Source organism: Bubalus bubalis, chromosome 13 (assembly GCF_019923935.1).
Source record: "Bubalus bubalis isolate 160015118507 breed Murrah chromosome 13, NDDB_SH_1, whole genome shotgun sequence".
Taxonomy (NCBI): Eukaryota; Metazoa; Chordata; class Mammalia; order Artiodactyla; family Bovidae; genus Bubalus; species Bubalus bubalis.
Window position 1 is genome coordinate 39,422,508 of NC_059169.1, and position 20,434 is coordinate 39,442,941.

The 20,434-nt window shown below is 37.8% G+C and overlaps 1 protein-coding gene across 4 annotated transcripts in view; it reads left to right on the forward strand.

Moving 5' to 3' along the window:
• TBC1D4 (TBC1 domain family member 4) overlaps positions 1-20,434 on the forward strand; it is a 215,327-nt gene that overhangs the window by 177,335 nt on the left and 17,558 nt on the right. For all 4 annotated transcript variants that reach the window (XM_025262748.3, XM_006054121.4, XM_006054123.4 and 1 more), the window contains 5 exons: positions 3,027-3,184; positions 5,438-5,647; positions 9,144-9,302; positions 13,506-13,664; positions 16,427-16,671. In XM_025262748.3, coding sequence (XP_025118533.3) covers positions 3,027-3,184; positions 5,438-5,647; positions 9,144-9,302; positions 13,506-13,664; positions 16,427-16,671 — 931 coding nt within the window. The remainder of the gene's footprint in view (positions 1-3,026; positions 3,185-5,437; positions 5,648-9,143; positions 9,303-13,505; positions 13,665-16,426; positions 16,672-20,434) is intronic.

Here is a 20,434-nt window from a genome sequence, read left to right on the forward strand (position 1 = left end):
CTGACAGCTTTATTTTTATGAACCAATAGGGCTTTGTCTGAACTAATGCAAAGGGTGTTTACCTTGACATAGTAAACTACAAAGCCTAAGTGTCTGGATTCTGGATTGCCCGGGTTTGAATCCTGACTCCCCCATTATATCCCTGAGACTGTGGGCAAATGACTTAGCTTCTTTCTGCCTCAGTTTTCTCACTAAAAATAGGAATTGTAATACCATCTACCCCATAAAGTTGCTGTGAGGTTGAAATGAGTTCATACTTATGAAATGCCTTGAAGAGTGCCTGGCACATTTTAAGTTTTTAGGATTTTAAGTTTTAGATATTATGAAATTTTCAAATAAGCGAGCTGATATAAGGGTACATTATGCACCAGTTTTATAACCTATTCCCCCAAAATTGTATATTTTACAGACAATAATGAAAATGACATGAGTTCTTCTCAATTGTACTTTTAGTACTACCCAGACACTTGCTATGTTATTAACACTGAATTTGAAAAGATCTTTTTAATTCCAGCATTAAAATACAAAAGTTTCAGAATCCCTTTGCTTTGGTTTATTCTAATTTTGTTATTATATATACTAAGCATTAAAAGAAATTACTATTTATTGAACACTTATTCTGTGAGGCATTTAAATTGTTGCTTTTACATAAGTCACTTAGCTTCCTAGGCTTAATTTATAAATTGGATACTCTTAGGTCAAATTGTTACTATCTGGAAAAAAAAATGCCTTATTTCTTTATTATGTATTGTCATTGTTAGTACCTACCATTGACACCTTAGTCTGTGCTTTTGGGAAATGAAGCAATTAGAACTTTTTGCCAGAAAAACTTGAAAATCATGACTATCAACAAAAGATTTTAAGAAGATAGATCTTTTATTTATTCCTGACCTGTCAAGGAATTTATTCCTGACCAGCCAAGCCAACATGAGTTTGATTAAACTCCGGGAGATAGTGAAGACCAGTCCATGGGGTCACAAAGAGCTGGAGCCTACCGAGTAACTGAACAACAACAGCAATATCAATGTATTCCACAGATATTTGTTGAGTTTGTTGTTCAGTTGCTAAGTCGTGTCCAATTCTTTGTGACCTTGTGGACCACAGCACGCCAAGCTCCTCTGTCCATAAAATTTACCAGGCAAGAATACAGGAGTGGTTTGCCATTTCCTTCTCCAGGGGGTCTTCCTGCCCCAGAGATCGAACCCGTGTCTCTTGCATTGGCAGGTGGGTTCTTTACCACTGAGCCACCAGGGAAACCCCTTTGATTGAGTACTTACCGTTAATTACCAGTTGCTATACTAGGAGCTAGAAATACATCCTTGAGTTGGGCATTTAACACATAACTGCCAAACAGTTATACAAATAGTGTTATACAAATGAAGATAGAGGGTACGGTTAAGAATGTTTTTTGGGATATAGCTATTATAAAGAATGAATTATAGTTCCCAAAAGGAAAATATTGAATTAAGGCTTTCCAAAGGGGAAGTAAAGGTGGTCATATCCAGTCGGTATTACAGAGAGTGGTGAACTGTGGACACAAATTAAGGTTATAACATTATCCAGGATACATAACAAAATGGGCTTGACTCTACTGGGATGTGCGTCAGCTACTTTCTGAAGTATCGTGTCACTTGCATGTCACTTGCTGTCTGTGAAGTAGCTCAAAAGTATGTCTTTTTCCTAACCTTAATTTACCTAATCTAGAAAGATAGATCAAGATTAGAAACAACTGAATGACCCGATAACTGTGAGTATGGATATGCAAAGTAAATACAAATACTACAGACAAGGGCTGACTGGGTCTTCTGAATTCTGATTGTCTCAGCCTTAGGGAGTTCCTCTGAGTATGTTAGTGAGGTGGTGGCTTTTCTAGCTGAGTTTCATTTCTGCACTAACACTGCTTGGTTCCATCAGAAATTTCGCACCTTCACTTGTTGGAATCACCACATGCAAATATTGTTCATCATTTTCTTAGGAAGGTCAGAGACTTTAAAATGTAAAACAGCAAAATATTCCCACCACCATGAGTGGCAACAGTTATTGCATGGTGTTTCAGCTGCTAACATAATTGGTCTCAAAAGTTAAGTTTGAGTCATAATGACCTTCTAAAAAAAAAAATGACCTTTTCCTGCAGATAGCCCCAGCAGAATTTAGAGTATTCTTTTCTAGAAAATGAAATTCTTAGAGCAGACCAACATTACTGTATGTTCATATTACCAAGCATTAAGGTAGAAAGATGTGACATCCCCAACTGCCTACCTCACCCCTGCTCCCCTAAGAAAGTTAAGGAAGGTGATTCTGGGGTCAAATAATTAAAGCAAGTTAGGGAATTTCTGTATACTATTTGCCTTTGGTGAGTCACAGTGCATGCCTGCATATTATGGTCTCTAAGAAGTCCTGCTCTAAAGAAATCTGTTTAGTATTTTAAAATGCAACCTATCCAGTTGATTTGGCCACACTTTTTTCTTTAATATCACTTAGCAGTAATCCCAAGGTTGACTGTCCTGTCTGTCTTCAGGTTACTTTCTGTCATGATCCAACTATTGGTGGTTAATACTTTGGAGATGAATTGTAACAGTTACAGGCAACTAGAAGCTATCTTATCAGTCCGTTCTATAAAAGCTATAAGAAAAGCTCTTTATGATCTTTTAATAAAGTATTTACAATGTTTAGAATATACTACTAATTAAAATTCTTTCAGCAAATGATGAGGTCATTAGTTAAGCAGCCTTTGCTCCTCCGTATAAGCGCTCCTATTGCTCAGGATAGAACTTTGGAGTGGTTGGCTCCTATGGAAAGAGTAGAAACAGGTGAGCTTCTGATAGGTGGGCTGTGCCTGGACTGCACCTGTCCCGGGATGTCATGGCCTGGGTGATCCGTGTGCCTCGCGATGCATCGCTCCATGTTGCCTGTGGCTTGTGCTTGCCCCTGGTAGAACTTGTGAATGGCTTGTGCTACCGTTTTGTTATGAAAGATCACGTTACGCAGTTTCCTTTACAAGTTATCTATTTCTGTGCTTTCCACAGTGATGGAGAGGGGAGGAAAAGGACCTCGTCCACCTGCAGCAATGAGTCCCTAAACGCTGGAGGAACCCCTGTCACTCCTCGCCGAGTTTCCTGGCGGCAGCGCATCTTCCTCAGGGTTGCTTCGCCCATGAGCAAATCTCCCTCCGCGATGCAGCAGGGTTCGTTCGCCAGTCGCTTACCCCTCACTACTATCGTAGACTCAGGAATGGAATGGGTGCTTTTTGTACAAAGAGAATTAAGTGATTACAGTAGAGAAGTAACGTCTCTATTTTGCATCCGAGCTAGTGGATATCGAGATAGTCACGTATCATTAGAACCTGTTAGACATACAGTGAATGCTGTTGAATGAAGGAAGGAAGGAATGCATTTCCAAAACCTGTTTGGGGGCCTACTTCATCATGCAGAGGGAACTAGAGTAGTGATAGAAAAGAAGTCAGAGATTTTTTTTTTTTTTTGAAAAGCAGCATTTTTTAGAAGTCACACATAAAGTCACATAGAAACACTGAACGATAAAGAAGTGGATGTAGGTACGCTCGGTAGACATCAGCCAGCAGAGAGCTCCTGCAGCTCTCTTTCCATATTAGACCTATAAGAAATTAAAGCAAAATATACAAGGGGGCTAAGTAAGTGTAACAAGGAACAGAAAGATTTAACAATGATGAGAACACTAAAATAATACTAAAGAGAATTTGAGAGAGAAAGGAATAAATAACTTTCATGGGAGATTTTAACATACTCTTCTCTGAAAATTAAATCTAGAGAAATTAAACATAGATAATATTTGAGAAACAATTGAACAAGCTTGATCTGATATTTGTATAGAACCTTGTCACCTATAGAGAAAATTTATTTATTTTCAGCACACATGGAATAGTTGTAAAAATTATTTATGTACTTGGCTGTAAAGATTTTTAAATGAATTCTAGATAATCTTGATTATTCATACTATATCCTCTGATCACACTGCAGAAGGAAGAAAGGAAGGAAAGGAGGAAAGGAAGAGGAAGAATTAGAGGATAACTAAAAAATTTCATGTGTTTAGAAACAGAAAACTGTTTTCCTAGAAACAAGAAGGAAGAAAATATGATTGGATTCCTATGTGTCAAAATTGAGTGGTATTTAGAGGGCAGTTCTAAAACCAAGAAAGCAAAAAGTTTTAAATTCATACAGTAAGATTTTTAAAAAATTATTAAGGAAGTAAATAATAAGAGTAGTGAAGTGATGTTGCTCAGTTGTGTCCGACTCTTTGCGACCCCATGGGCTATAGCCTACCAGGCTCCTCTGTCCATGGGATTTTCCAGGCAAGAGTACTGGAGTGGGCTGCCATTTAGGGAAGAGGTCAATTAATAAAGAAAACAACCCAAGAAAACAACGTTTCTAGAGGCAAAATTAACTCTGCTGGGGTGGTCAGAGAATGTTTTTCAAAAAAAGTTAAGTATTTTATTTAAACTCATTGCTGGGAGAAACATCTTTTGAGAAAAAGGACCAGAAAAGCACTAGAGTCATTGTAGAGGACTTTGTGGGTCAGGGAGTCATGAGAAAATCAGCATCGTGAGGGCAGAGGATGGAGGATGGAGACAAGAGGTTGGAAAGACTGAGGCTAAAGTCTAAAGCAATCAATGTGCTATTCCCGGGAGTTTGGACTTTGGGATATATGCAACCACTGAAATGTTTTAAGACACAGAATCATGTTTCTTAATAGGAAAATAAATTGGCAACAGTGCAAATGATGGCCTGAAATGGAGGGTGAGAATGAACTCTGGAAATTGAGGAACAGTGTTGCAGGGGCTTCCTGGGTGGCTCAGGGATAAAGAATCCACCTGCCAACTCAGGAGACATGGGTTCAGTCCCTGGGTCAGGAAGATCCCCTGGAGAAGGGAATAGCAACCCACTCCAGTATTCTTGCCTGTAAAATCTCATGGACAGAGGAGCCTGGAGGGCTACAGTCCATGAGGTTGCAAAGAGTTGGACACGACTGAGTCCCTTGTTTCAGGAGTAAGCAGAGAGTTCTGAGCCACGCTGTGCCCAGAGTCACTCAGTTGTTTTTTGTTTTGTTTTGTTTTGCACACTCAGAGAATATACATAGATATTGTCAATTGCAGAAGTGTTGAACCCTGGGGAAAGGCCAGGTCATTTTGGAGCACCTATCTTATAGGTCATTTTGTGCGGAAAGAAGAAGTAGTGACATCATCCATGCTTTCATTTCAGCAGAGAGGGAAATCTGAAAGGGGAATTCAGTCTAGTGAATTGACTCACATCATTAGTTCCAGAAACTGACAGTTTACTGGGAGGGCAGCTTTGTGTACGGCTTTAAAGGCGCAACACAGGAGGAGAGAGCGTCAAGTCCAGAGAGGACTTGTGTGGTCTGGCTTATGACTTTGGAATGCCTCTCACTGTTTTCTTCTCTGCAGATGGCCTGGACAGGAGTGAGCTGCTGCCACTGTCCCCTCTTGCTCCAACCATGGAGGAGGAACCTCTGATGATATTCATGTCTGATGAAGATGACCCAGAAAAGGGTGAAGAGAGAAACAAGTCGGAGGAACTAAGGTGTTTGTGGAGAAAAGCTATACACCAGCAGATCCTGTTGCTTCGAATGGAAAAAGAAAACCAGAAACTTGAAGGTTAGCTATTCAAACGGGGCCAAAGGGCATGATATGATACTGTATTTTAAAGGTGTAGTTTGTTAATACCGCCCCCCCCCCCCACACACACTCATTCTCCATCTGTATACACACTTTTACTAGAATAGCTACTGATGAAAATTGTTACTTTCTAGTTCATGGGGTGGTCATGACAGGGGAAAGGTTAGCCTAAGAAATCTGTATTTCTGTTTGATAGATTTAAAACATCAGATGCCTTTTGAGTATATTTGTGTGATAGAAGGTAATAGAATGTATATAATATGAAGTCAGTGGCTTTAATATGACTGGAAGTTTAACATCTTTGTGTATAATTTAAAAAAGACTTAAACATGAAAAAGTAAATTCTCTTCAAATATGATTTTCAGACTTCAGGTCAATTGTATTCATGATATGAGAAATATTCCTATTTCAAATAAATTATATTGTATCTAATACAACTAATTATCTATTAACAAATCAAAAGTGCTATGTTTTGTTACTATTTTATGAATTTTCTATTTAAAAACCATATTGAAGTCATTAAAATTTTAATTGGACAGTTTATAGCAGCTATTGTACTATTCATAGTGCTTGACTATTAAATTAATGAACGCCAAATGCATTAGAATGTGTTTTCCAGACTCTGAAATAATGATGTCGCTTACCCCAGTGCTGATAGAATCACACACAGGGAGATGTGTAGACAGTACCAAAATCTGAAACATGTATTAAAGCCCTTATCTTGGGCAAATCACTTAATATAAAGGGCCTTTTTTCACATTTATAAAATGAATGGCTTAGCTTATGTAGGCCTTTGACTTTTAAGATTATTGGAAAATTATAATCTAGGTTTTTCTCTGACTTGCTTTTATTATGTTGTCTTTCAATGAAGCTTCTTTTAGTATAGGCAGGTATTCACATTTCTGTGTTCACCATCTAAAGATTCCTCTTACTATATCTATTGTTCAACTAAATTTTTTACTTTTTAGTTTGCTAGGGCACAATTTATTTTTGCTTAACACTATATTCTTAGTAGAATGAAAAGTTTACAAGACTTTCAATATCTTTAGGAAACAAATCTTTTCTTTCAAATTAAAAAAGCAATTAATTGTTATTAACATAGCTTTTAAAAGTTTGATGTGATAAATGATATGCCCACTCAAGCTTCCATAGATTTTGAAAGGAACTTATGTTTTTTGTAGTTGATTATATCTTGAACTAACTCATAAACAGAAGAAGAGGTTGAAAAAAGATGGTTATCATTTTCTTAAAACATTTAAAGCATGAAATTGGATTTCATTAACAGGAGTATGTGCAGTAGAGTATTATATTAAATATTAACGGATAATTTTAGAATCATAGACTGTTTGAACTGGAAATGGCCTTAGAGATTATTTAATTCCATTTTTCATTCTGCAGCTGAGTTAGTGACTGGCTTGGGGATGCTAAGAAAATTAACCTAAGGTCAAACCGTGTTATACTGGCAAACAAGTATGAAAATTCAAGTTTATTTACCACAGTTTTTAGGCTTTTTCCCAGTACACCATATTGTATTTCTCAAATATATAGTTAATATAAAGAAATGGAATGTTTTACTATAAATGACTGCATATTCTGTGTATTATATATGGCTGTATAAGTTGACAGAATAAAAGAAGAGGTGACATTTAGAATATATGATCAGAAACCTTTGTCAGTTCTGTTTTTATTTCTGTACTTAAGTAACAAAGACGAAAAAAAAATAGCTTAACATATTACGAATGTTAGCCAACGGATAAGCATTTTTTCATAGTTCTTTTGTTCTTGCCTGGTTAACCAGGGCAGATATTAACTATTCTTACTTACTTACTATTCTTACTCAGGGTGTAGATGATGGTTATTATTATTTTAAATGAATAATGATCCAGAGAAGGTTGGAGAAAAAAAAATCTGAGGAAATATTATGCTTCATCCATTATGAAAAATATAATTAGTAAAGTTATATGTAGGATTATGTTAATTATTAGCTTTCTCTATGATAATCCTAGAGAAATATAAAACAAATTGTTGCAGTTCAGTTGCCAAGTCATGTCTGACTCTTTGCAGCACCCCAGGCTCCCCTGTCCCTCACTGTCTCTCAGAATTTGCCCAAGTTCATGTTCATTGAATCGGTGGTGCCATCTAACCATCTCATCCTCTGTTGCCCTCTTCTCCTTCTGCCTTCAGTCCTTCCTAGCATCAAGGTCTTTTCCAATGAGTCAGCTGTTTGCATCAGGTGGCCAAAGTGTTGGAGCTTCAGCTTCAGCACCAGTCCTTCCAATGAATATTCAGGGTTGATTTCCTTTAGGATTGACTGGTTTGATCTCCTTGCTGTCCAAGGGACTCTCAAAAGTCTTCAGTATCAGTGTTCAAAAGCATCAGTTTTTTGGCAGATATTGAAAAGCAAAACTAAACTATGCTAGAAAGCCATCTAGTGGTATCTAGGAGGAATTTTTGATAGTTTGATTTATCTTTTGATTATGTGTGGACTTTTAAGCAGAAATTTTTACTGCCCTGCCAGAATAGTAGTCTATTATAAGCTGGTTTAATTCTTTTGAAATGGCTTCAACACTAAGTAAAGAGTAATACTCATTCTGCTATTTTTGTGCTGTCGAGGACTTTGGATGCCTGACAGAGATTTGTGTTGCAGGAGGTAAGCTGGCTGAGCCCTGGAGCTTCAGTGATTACAGATTACACTTAGAGCTTCTGTTCCATGTGGTCCTAATGAGAGAGAAGAAATATGCTTCCATGTCTTTTCACCCTTCTCCCCTTTTGGAATCAATTCTTCAAGATAAAGCTGAGGTGTAGATACTGGTTGCTTTTATAAACATTTCTTTTAATGAACTCTGGGCTTAGATTTTAGACAATCAAGTCAGAGAAAATTTTGTATTATTTTGAAAAATGAAAATGTTAACTTCAGTGAAATGGACTTTCCTCTTAAATATTATTAAAAATGGACACAGGAATATGTAACCTAGTGTCTGTGTGGCTAAAGACAGTGTGGGTAACTCTGGAAATAATTATAAAAATGTATCAGGCTATCATGGTCAAATATTTATCAAATCAAGGTTAGCCTGAGGCATTATTTTCTCATAGATATAGGATATAAAATATTAACATTTTAATGGTATTAACAAACTGTCACTTTTGTAGTTATCTATCACATTTGTCAAATATTTGAAATTTCTAGCCTGGAAAACATGGTTTGTTTTTTATGTCTAGGAGACTTGTCATCTGTAAGACATAGAGTAAAACCTCCTTAGAAGTTATTCCTGTGTCTTTTTTTTAATACATGAAATGACTCAAAATTTGAGAACTTTTCATGTATCTTTCATTTTTTACAAAAATTTTCATTTTGAGAAAATGTTAGTGGTTGATTCCTAAAAGTCATATGCTGAAGTTTTACAAAGGCAATAAAACATTACAAATTCTGTGTTTTAAAACGTATTAGTCTTAACGGAAACTCTTTCTTTCTTAGCAAGCAGAGATGAACTGCAGTCCAGAAAAGTTAAATTGGATTATGAAGAAGTTGGTGCATGTCAGAAGGAGGTCTTAACAATCTGGGATAAGAAGTTGTTAAACTGCAGAGCTAAAATCAGATGTGATATGGAAGATATTCATACTTCTCTTAAAGAAGGTATTCTGGATCATCTTAATCATCTTTTTTTTTTTATTTGAAAAGTTTCAGAGATTGTTTTGACTCATCCAGCGTAAGCATACTTTTCTCTTTGTCTTTGCCTATAAAAAAAAAGGAAAGTAGTTTGTTTCCTCCTGCAGTTAGTGACTATGTTGGTAGGAACGTGGTGCTAACGGCTGTCCTAGCCCTGAGGAGATACAGGCACGTTTTCTAGTTTCCTGCCTCTTCAGTCAGCTGTTTTCAACTCAAGAGTTATCACTTACTAAGGAAAGAGCATGTGTGCATTAGTACAAATCTTTGATCATATCCATAAAAATATCTCGAACTTATAAACTTGACTCGTTCCCATTATTTGCTCAGAAGTATTTATATATATATATGTTCATCTGCATATATGTGTTTATACAAATCTATATTATTAGCTAGCAATCAGTTGCCCTACCATCTTTTTTTTTCTTTTATTTATTTTGAAACATGGCTTTTATTCAGCCTTGTATTACACTGCCACTAAAGTTAAAACTAACGTGTGAATTGCTTACTTGCAGTTTCTGTGACTCAGGTTCAATATATTAAAATGAGAATCTCTATGACCTGCTGGGCATAAAATAAAGATCCCAATATAACTTGATCATGAATCTTAAAAGCCTATGATAATGTGAAACTGTTGCATAATTAAGTTAAAATTAAGATTAATTTTGTAAGATGCTGTGTTTACAAACCTGGTACATGTTCTTTTTCCTTGAAGATATGGAAATCCTAAAGATTTCCACTGAATGCATTGTTTGGGAGACAAAATAGTGGCTAATCAAATGTGTGTGAGATGTAGATCACACTGTTCTTCGATATGACTTACGGAGATGTTTTAGAGGTTATTATCTTCCCATTTCGTATAAAACAGAGTTGAAACTTCTTAGCACTGTGCCCACAGCTCTCCTTGATCTCTCCTTTCATTTCTCACCTCACTTTCTACCTTTCCCTACCTTGTAGCCTGTGCTTTGAAGATGCTAACTAATCTGCATCCTGGTATGACACAGGCCATTTCTTTATTTCTTCCTTTTTTTTTTTAAATAAAGATATTCTATATTTTTTAAAGCTTTAAGTTTTTGCTTTTCATATTAACCCTTAGTATTTTTAAAAAATAATTTTTATTTATTTATTTTTGGTTGCACTGGGTCTTCATTGCTGTGCACAGGCTTTCTCTAGTTGTGGTGAGCAGGGACTATTCTCTAAGTGCAGTGCATGGGTTTCTCATTGCTACGGCTTCCCATTGCAGAGCATGGGCTCTAGGGTCCTGGGCATCAGTAGTCGTGGAACATGGACTTAGTTACCTCTCAGCATGTGGGGTCTTCCCGGACCAGGGATCCAACCCACGTCTCCTGCATTGGCAGGTGGATTCTTAACACTGGACCACCAGGGAGATCTCACCGGCTTTTTCTTGATCAGATGCTCCCTTCCCTCCCTCTTCTGTCCTCTCTACCTTCTCCCCATTTCCCAGCTCCCCTTCTTTCCATCACATCTTCTTCTCACTCCTCCTTTGTGCCCCCTTTCTTTGCTCCTCTCAGGGCCTCCATACATTCTTCTTGCCAAAGTGATTGCTGCCTACACTCCCAGCCTGGAGAATCCTGTTCTCCCTCAGCTCTCAGTTTAAATACCATTTCCTCAGAGTGCCCCACCCCCAACCCCAAATAAAGTAGTTTTGCTTTGTTATTCTTTCTCATGATTTTTTCCCTTTAATTGTGCTTACTATAGTTTATAATTTTGTATCTACATGTTTATCTGTTAAATGTTTTCTCACCACCCCCCTACACTCCTAGCACCTAAGACAGCATCTTACATGTTATTTACTAAATGAATGAATGAATGAGACTAATTTTCCTGAGAATGGATTTATTCAACTCTCAATGATGAGGTTTCTTCAATGCCATGCTCTATTCTCTGCTATATGTTAGATGCTCAATAAATATTTAACTAAGGTGAATTACCAGACTTCTCTGGTGATCCAGTGGTTAAGAATCTGCCTGCCAGTGCAGGAGCACAGATGTGTTCCCTAGTCTGGGAAGATTTTACATTCTGTGGGGCGACTGAGCCCATGCACCACAACTGCTGAGCCCACGCTGTACAGCCAGTGCTCTGCAGCAGGAGTAGCTGCCACGGTGGGAAGTGGACACACTGCAACAAAGAGAAAGCAACTGTTTTCTCGCTGCAGCTAGAGAAAGCCTGCATGCAGCAAGGAATACCCGGCACTGCCAAAAATAAATAAATGGAGTGAATCTCCTTTTTGAAATTGTTATTGGATGGTTAACATAACAGCCCTCTCCTTAACAGTGATCCATTTAATGGGCTAATGAAAGTTACCCTCTAAAAATGACTTTTTATGTAAGATCATTCATTCATTCAACAAATATATAAGTAGCAAGGTATATTCTTGGATTTCATCATTCAGAGATGAACATATGCTGATTATTCTCAGGGAGTTCACCATCTAAGTGAGGAAACTAGACGGACATACAGCATAGCACTAACTCTAATCCAATATGCTAATGTTACAGTCCGAGTCGCATAGTATGTGAGAAGGGAGTCTTACTCCTAGAGATGTTAGGGAGAGTTTCTGCAGAAGAATGGCATATAGGCTCATTCCTAAAAGACAAATGGAGATATACTAGGCGATCAACTGGAGGAGCTTGGAATTCCATAAAGGTAACAGTAGAAACAAGAAACTGGAGATCTGAAAATAGCCATAAGCTTCTTGAGTATGTAAATACTTAGTGTATACTTAATATGGCAGAGAGTGGGAGGTAATGGAATTAAAAATAGTAGTTTCAAGGCATACCCTGTGGAGGACCTTATAATTCATGTTCAGGAGCCTGGGGTGTAGTTTTTGGGCAAGAATACTTTCAGCTTCTGCAGACTGTGACATTGCATTCCAAAAAGATTAGTGCCATTAAACCTTCCTCTACCCAGCTAGATCTCAGGAACCTATCCCATATCTAGTCTTTTTGGACTGAAAGCAGTGAAATAAAATTACCTTTCCTGCAGAGAATTGAATTATGTCCCTCCCAGTGCTTTACTTCATGTCCCTTAGCATAAAAAACATAGTTTTAACATACTGTGAATTGCTTGTTTTGGTTTTCAAGCACACTGGAGTTACTATTTCGTTATACACGAATGAAGCATTATATAGCGAGCTCCTTTCTTCTCAAAGGCTGAGTGACGTTCTGGAGCACTCCCTTTGTATTGTATTTACCATTTTTATTTCATTTTTTCTGTGGACCATAAAAATGCTATTTAATTCTCTTTTACAAAGTTACTTTTTAATGACAGATATTTAGAAATCAGAGTATGAATATTAGCATTTGTTACTAGCTTCAAACCAAATAAAAGGTGAAAATAAGCAGTCATACATTTCAGTATTTTACAGTTTGGCCTCTGAAACTAGAATTTGGATTCTCAGCTGCACTAGCTATGAGAACCTGGGAAGTGACTTAGCCTCTTTCCGCCTTAGCTTTGCCACCTGTAAAGTATAGATAGTAGTAATTACCTGTCTCAATAAGTTATTTTCTGAGCACCTGTGAATAGTTGAGGTGCAGTTTCTGTAATTGCAATGCTCAAAAGCTGCTGCTGCTGCTAAGTCGCTTCAATCGTGTCCGACTCTGTGCGACCCCATAGACAGCAGCCCACCAGGCTCCCCCATCCCTGGGATTCTCCAGGCAAGAACACTGGAGTGGGTTGCCATTTCCTTCTCCAATGCATGAAAGTGAAAAGTGAAAGGGAAGTCGCTCAGTCGTGTCTGACTCTTCATGACCCCATGGACTGCAGCCTTCCAGGCTCCTCCATCCATGGGATTTTTCAGGCAAGAGTACTGAAGTGGGGTGCCATTGCCTTCTCTGGCTCAAAAGCTACACCTCCTCAGTACATGTTGTATTAGGTTCTCAATCAGTAGTGGCTGGTGTTCTTGTTCATATTGCCATTATTTTCCTCATTATTTGAGGGTTTTCTTTTGTAAGGCAGCAGCTAGAGGATTAAACTCATCAAAATATGCTTGCATACTGTGTGGTTGTAGCCTGGCACACAGGACACGTGTATGTATGGCTGTGTGTATGTAGTAGTATGGCTGTCTATTTGAAGCATTATAGTTAATCAATTGTGATTTAGTAACATCATTCCAGTCTTCAAGGTCTTGCTTTCTTATCTCTCTGATTGCAGGTGTTCCCAAAAGTCGACGAGGAGAAATCTGGCAGTTCCTAGCTTTGCAATATCGTCTGAGACACAGATTGCCTAATAAACAACAACCTCCCGACATATCCTATAAAGAGCTTTTAAAACAGCTCACAGCTCAGCAGCATGCTATCCTTGTGGATTTAGGTATGTCTGCCGTATTGATTCTAATTTACGAAAGTAAACAATAGGTCCTTTTGTTGAGTTGTTTTTTTTTTTTTTAATTTGGTTTTTGGTGTTGATAAAGATGATCTGTTGGTCTGCAGAGTTGCTGACTTTGTTCTTTCCTGAGGGCATATCGGCCTTATGTCTGGTTGAAGATACCCTAAATGACTGCATGTGGAGTGAAGGCTTTATCCTCAGACCTGTACTCTGAAAAGAGTCATTTTGTATTTGAATCGTTATAAAGGTCATGTTCTCGGGTGCTCTCAGTTCTTGTTTTTGAACAACTGACTTTTTTGGAGGATAGACAATTATTATTTTAGTCAGCACTGGTCTTGAAATAGGCTAGAGCAGGTTTAAAGGGGCACCAGAAAATTTAACAAAGTCTACTAAATATTCTGGACATGTTGCTGAAAACAAGCTTTTGAATAAGCCTTTAAAAAACAATACAGTATGTGGTTAGGTTGTGGAAAATCATGAATACATCTTTGGAGGATGAAATAAGAATTAACTGTCCTACTGCTATGTGAATTTCCAGCATTTATGGCAGCATTATAAAGTCACCCTTTTAAAAGCTGAGTTTCAAATAACTTATGGAAAGCAAAATGGTGTAACAATTTAAAAAATAATGTCTCTAATTTTTCTCTAAATTAATGTTATATTCTGTTATTTAAAAATATGTAACTTACTGAATTAAATTGACATTGACATTTGAATTATCTTATATATATCCCTAAAAGTTGATTTATTTAAGGTGGCCAGATATGTTATTTCAGCCCATATGGGAAAACAAGGGATTACTTTACATTTAGAGGTCACTTCATTTCAGGTTGTATAAAAATCACAGGGCAACACTGACCTCTGCTCCTTTGGATGACAAACAACTTCTGTTGGGAAAAGGCCAATTAAGTTAATATTTTTTGAGCTCAGTAGAATTGAAAAGGAGAATTTTACTGAGAAACTGAAAACTTCAGTTTTTGTCCTGATGCTACCACTGAACAGTGGTTTTAGGGAAATTACTTTGCTTCTGAGTTTCAATCCTCTCTCTCAAATGAGGACAATGAACCAGTCAATCACTGTGAATCCCCGCAGATGTGTGGTTCTGTGACCGGAAATGGATAATGAGTCTAGAAATTGGGATGTCGAATTTAGAGTTAGTCAAGATACCCTAAAAGATAAGGAGATGATGAGATCATGTTACAGGGAGAAAAAAAAAGCCTGGTCAGAAAAAAATGGAACCAGAATTAATGTCTTGAATAGACAGTATATTTATAGTTTAATGTAGCAAGCATTTTAAGTGAAAAAGCAAAATGATAATTTTAAAAATTGCTTATTTGACTTTGCTCATAGTCATCTGTGTTTCCTCAGCACGTTCTTGTTAATTTCTTATATCTTTCCCTTTATTTGCTCTGCAGAAATAATCTTATCAGTTCCTGGGTGTGTGTGTGGGCAAATCACTTTTAAGCAAATCTGGTGGAAAACATTAAAAAATCTGGCCTTCTTACAAGTTCTACCCTCATGAGTAATCATTGCACAAGGAAGCTAACACTCCCTTCATTTTCATGACACAAGGAAAGTCCCAAACCACTGTATACAGCTTTAGGGGTGAAAATGGGTTTGTTTCAGTGTTTAGTACCAACTTTTTAGTGATCCAGGACTAACTTGCTTGCTGAAGTGTCTCTATGGTATTTTTGTACACAGAAGTGAATTTTAGAGGGCAATTTATTTTAAATCAGCTTGGCCCTTCATTATCCTTGACCTTCTTGGATTATACTGAAAATAAAAGAGGTCTGCATGGCTCATAGATCAGTTCAGTTCAGCCACTCAGTTGTGTCCGACTCATGGATGGAGGTAGTTTAAGAAACAGGAAGTCAAGAATACTTGAAGAAAAAAACAAACAAAAACTGGGGTATTTCCTGAATGATAGACTGACTATAAAAGAAAACAACCCCAAAAAGTCCCTCTTCTGTCATAATGTAAGAAAAGCAGAAAGGAATCTGCTATGGACTACTAAGATTTCTTCTTAAATTATATGATACCGTCTGTAGAATTCTCATTTCAGTTGTTGTTCAGTTGCTAAGTTGTGTTCTATTTTTGACCCAGTGAACTGTGGCACACCAGAGTCCTCTGTCTTCCAGTATCTCCTGGAGTTTGCTCAAATTCATGTCCATTAAGTCGGGGATGCTATCAAATCATCTCATCCTCCGTCTTCCCCTTCTCCTTTTGTCTTCAATCTTTCCCAGCATCAGGGTCTTTTCCAATGAGTCAGCTCTTTGCATCAGCTGGCTAAAGTACTGGAGCTTCAGCTTCAGTCCTTCCAGTGAATATTCAGGATTGATTTCCTTTAGGATTGACTGGTTTGATTTCAGTTAGTGGGTGGTTTCTATGTGAACTTAGAATTAGCCTTGATTTACAATCAGAATAAGTTTTATATTCTATTCCCTGAGATCTTTTTGAATATGTCTTTGATTTGTTTATGAACTTTTTTTTCCCCTAAAAATAAGTGCTTATTAGCATCAGTTATTTGCTCCTCTATCACATACATGGAGATGGGGTGATGGTCTGGCAGGTAGGACTTGGAACTCTCTAGAGGGAGAAAGACTCAGTTAGAGGGGTAGGTACTCCGGGCGGTATTCAGTATTGGAAAAGAGCGTTGATTTATTCCTCAAAATTGCTGAATTGCAGTATCACTCTGGACTCCAAAGCATCAGGGCATCTCGAAAATATTTTTCTTTTTTCTTCTGCAGGGAGAACATTTCCTACTCATCCTTACTTTTCAGCACAGCTTGGGGCAGGGCAGCTGTCGCTCTTTAATCTCTTGAAAGCCTACTCATTACTGGACAAAGAAGTGGGTTACTGTCAGGGGATCAGCTTTGTGGCCGGAGTCTTGCTTCTACACATGAGTGAAGAGCAAGCCTTTGAAATGCTGAAATTCCTCATGTATGACCTGGGCTTCCGCAAGCAGTACCGACCTGACATGATGTCGCTGCAGGTGAGTGGTGGGTCTTCACAAGAAACAGGTAAAAATCTTAGCAGAGCCCTCTTCTGATTTATAGTGAAGATTTAAAGAAATTTGGGCCCATTGTCTTGGAACTTGGATAAATGCAGAGGCATGTTTTAGTTCATGGTTTTAGTGTGGGATTTGCGATTTTGCTAAACCGGTAAATGTATGACACCCATATGCAGAGTAACTTTTCCATAGTTTCTGAAGCAGATAAATAAGCCATTCGAGTGTGTCCTCAAGTCCCGATTTCTTAAGTCTACCAGTTGCCTGGAGAAAGTATCATCTTTGCTCACTTTCCCTCACCTTATCAGTTGAAAAGAATCATAGATATTTTATTTAAAATCTAAAATTATAATGCCTTATTCTTTTACTTTGAGTGCATCAATGGCAAATATCTATATTGTGTTTCTTCTCAAACTTTCTGTCTGCCCCACCCCGCACCCCCGCCTTTTCTTAATAGTAGACAGGCCTTTATAGAGGAAAACGTGTTCAGCGTCAGTGGCGCTTTTTCAGTCTGCTTTTCTTATGTTCTGAAGAAGAACATTAAGATTTTTCAGTTAAGTAGTGTATTCACTGCCATTATTATATTTCAAACTTTCTGTTTATACATTTCTCCTCTCTAGTTTAAACTTCACTTTCCTTAACATGCTCTTTTCTAACAAAAAGTTCAAATTTTCACTGTAGATACGATATCTTAAACAACCACTACCTTGCAATTTAAAGCTTTCAGACCTAAAAATATAAAGGAAGGCTTTAAAGAGAAAAATGTGTCAGGGTTCTCCTCCCATGAAATGAGGTAGACATGATGCCAAGTTCGTCATAATATTATGCTTTAGATAAGAACTAAAATATTTTAAAGTGCTTTTAAAATATACTTTTTACTGGTTCCCAGTGATCAGTATTTGCATGTAGTATTTCAATCTTACCAATCCTTGGGCAAAATGATACTTTATTTTCACTCTATGAATGTTATAGTAAATGGTGTTTTCTTGAGAGGATGAGTGGAGAGGGAGTGCTCCATTTTTTATTATTAATACTTCTTCAAGATGGAATTTTTGGCAGGGAGATAAGGCTTTGCTCTCAACGTTGGGTTTCAGCTGTGAGTTCTTATGAAGGGTGTACAGAAATCCTGATTTCCGGGTAGAGAAATCAAATACAGTGATTCATGAAAGTGAATGTCTCTCAGTAGTGTCTAACTCTGCGACCCCATGGACTTACACAGTCCATGGAATTCTCCAGGCCAGGATACTGGAGTTGGTAGCCTTTCCCTTTTCCAGGGGACCTTTCCAACCCAGGGATTGAACCCAGGTTTCCTGCACTGCAGGTGGATTCTTTATCATCTGACAGTTGATTCCTGGTTGATGACTATTCGTAGGTCTATAAACATTCTGCAAGTGAAATAGTAATAACTATGGAAGGTTTTATTTTTTACTTTATTTCTAAACAGTTTACTGTGCCATATTGTACAGGAAGCATTTGGTACCCTTGTATTTTCAGAAGTAACAGTTTGGAATCTGCCATTAAAATTTCAAAGAAAGGAGTCGCATGGTCTTGATTCATAAATTAAAAGGGTAGATACAGATATCACTTTAAAAAGGCAACCTTTTTCCAATTTGAAGAAATTCCTCATCAATTTGACATTATAAAAATTCATATACACTGGATTTATATGTTGATTTAATATGACCCACAATTACCAAGAAATATTTCCTACCATAGTTATGAAAATGAAGATGTTTAAGAATCTGTGGGGACAGTGTTCTTAGAGGCCATGAGACTGGGAATCTTAACTGGAAAATAGAGCCTTTTGATCTGTAAAGTGAGATGCAACACTTTTCTACTTTCTAGAACAGAAAGTGTTTCTTTTTCAATCAACATGATGTTCAGAACTGGAAGTGGCAACAGGCTTAGGATCACTTGATAGGATTTCTGATTACCTGCATGGTGTGAGCTTGGGCACAGCAATTCAGTTCAGTTCAGTCGCTCAGTCATGTCTGACTCTTTGCAACCCCATGGACTGCAGTACGCCAGGCTTTCCTGTCCATCACCAACTCCAGGAGCTTACTCAAACTCATGTTCATTGAGTCGGTGATACTATCCAACCATCTCATCCTCTGTCGTCCCCTTTTCCTCCCACCTTCAATCATTCCCAGCATCAGGGTCTTTTCCAATGAGTCAGTTCTTCACATTCAGGTGGCAAAACTTTTGGAGTTTCAGCTTCAGCATCAATCCTTCCAATGAATGTTCAGGACTGATTTCCTTTATGATGGACTGGTTGGATCTCCTTGCAGTCCAAGGGACTCTCAAGAATGTTCTCCAACACCACAGTTCAAAAGCATCAATTCTTTGCCGTTCAGCTTTCTTTATAGTCCAACTCTCACATCCATACATGACTACTGGAAAAACCAAAGCTTTGACTAGATGGACCTTTGTTGGCAAAGGAATGTCTCTGCTTTTTAATATGCTGTCTAGGTTGGTCATCACTTTTCTTCCAAGGAGCAAGCGTCTTTTAATTTCATGGCTGCAATCACCATCTGCAGTGATTTTAGAGCCCCCCAAAATAAAGTCTCTCACTGTTTCCATTGTTTCCCCATCTATTTTCCATGAAGTGATGGGACCAGATACCATGATCTTAGTTTTCTGAATGTTGAGTTTTAAGCCAACTTTTTCACTCTCTTTCACTTTCATAAAGACGCTCTTTAGTTCTTCTTCACTTTCTGCCATAAGATTGGTGTCATCTGCATATCTGAGGTTATTGGTATTTCCCCCGGCAGTCTTGATTCCAGCTTGTACTTCATTCAGTCCAGCATTTCTCATGATGTACTCTGCATATAAGTTAAATAAGCAGAGTGACAATATACAGCCTTGATGTACTCCTTTCCCGATTTGGAACCAGTCTGTTTTTCAATGTCCAGTTCTAACTCCTGCTTCTTGACCTGCATACAGATTTCTCAGGAGGCAGATCAGGTGGTCTGGTAGTCCCATCTCTTGAAGAATTTTCCAGTTTGTTGTGATCCACACAGTCAAAGGCTTTGGCATAGTCAATAAAGCAGAAGGAGAGGTTTTTCTGGAACTCTCGTTTTTTCAGTGATCCAACGGATGTTGGCAATTTGATCTCTGGTTCCTCTGCCTTTTCTAAATCCAGCTTGAACATCTGGAAGTTCATGGTTCACATACTGTTGAAGCCTGGCATGGAGAATTTTGAGAATTGTTTTGCTTGTGTGTGAGATGCGTGCAGTTGTGTGGTTGTTTGAGCATTCTTTGGCATTGCCTTTCTTTGGGATTGGAATGAAAACTGACCTTTTCCAGTCCTGTGGCCACTGCTGCATTTTCCAAATTTGCTGGCATAATAAGGGCAGCACTTTCACAGTATCATCTTTTAGGATTTGAAATAGCTCAACTGGAATTCCATCACCTCCACTAACTTTGTTCATAGTGTTGCTTCCTAAGGCCCACTTGACCTCTCATTCCAGGATGTCTGGCTCTAGGTGAGTGATCACACCATCGTGATTATCTGGGTCATGAAGATCTTTTTTGTATATTTCTTCTGTGTATTCTTGTCACCTCTTCTTAATATCTTCTGCTTCTGTCATACCATTTCTGTCCTTTATTGAGCCCATCTTTGCATGAAATGTTCCCTTGGTATCTCTAATTTTCTTGAGATCTCTGGTCTGTCCCATTGTATTGTTTTCTTCTATTTCTTTGCATTTATCACTGAGGAAGGCTTGCTATTCTTTGAAACTCTGCATTC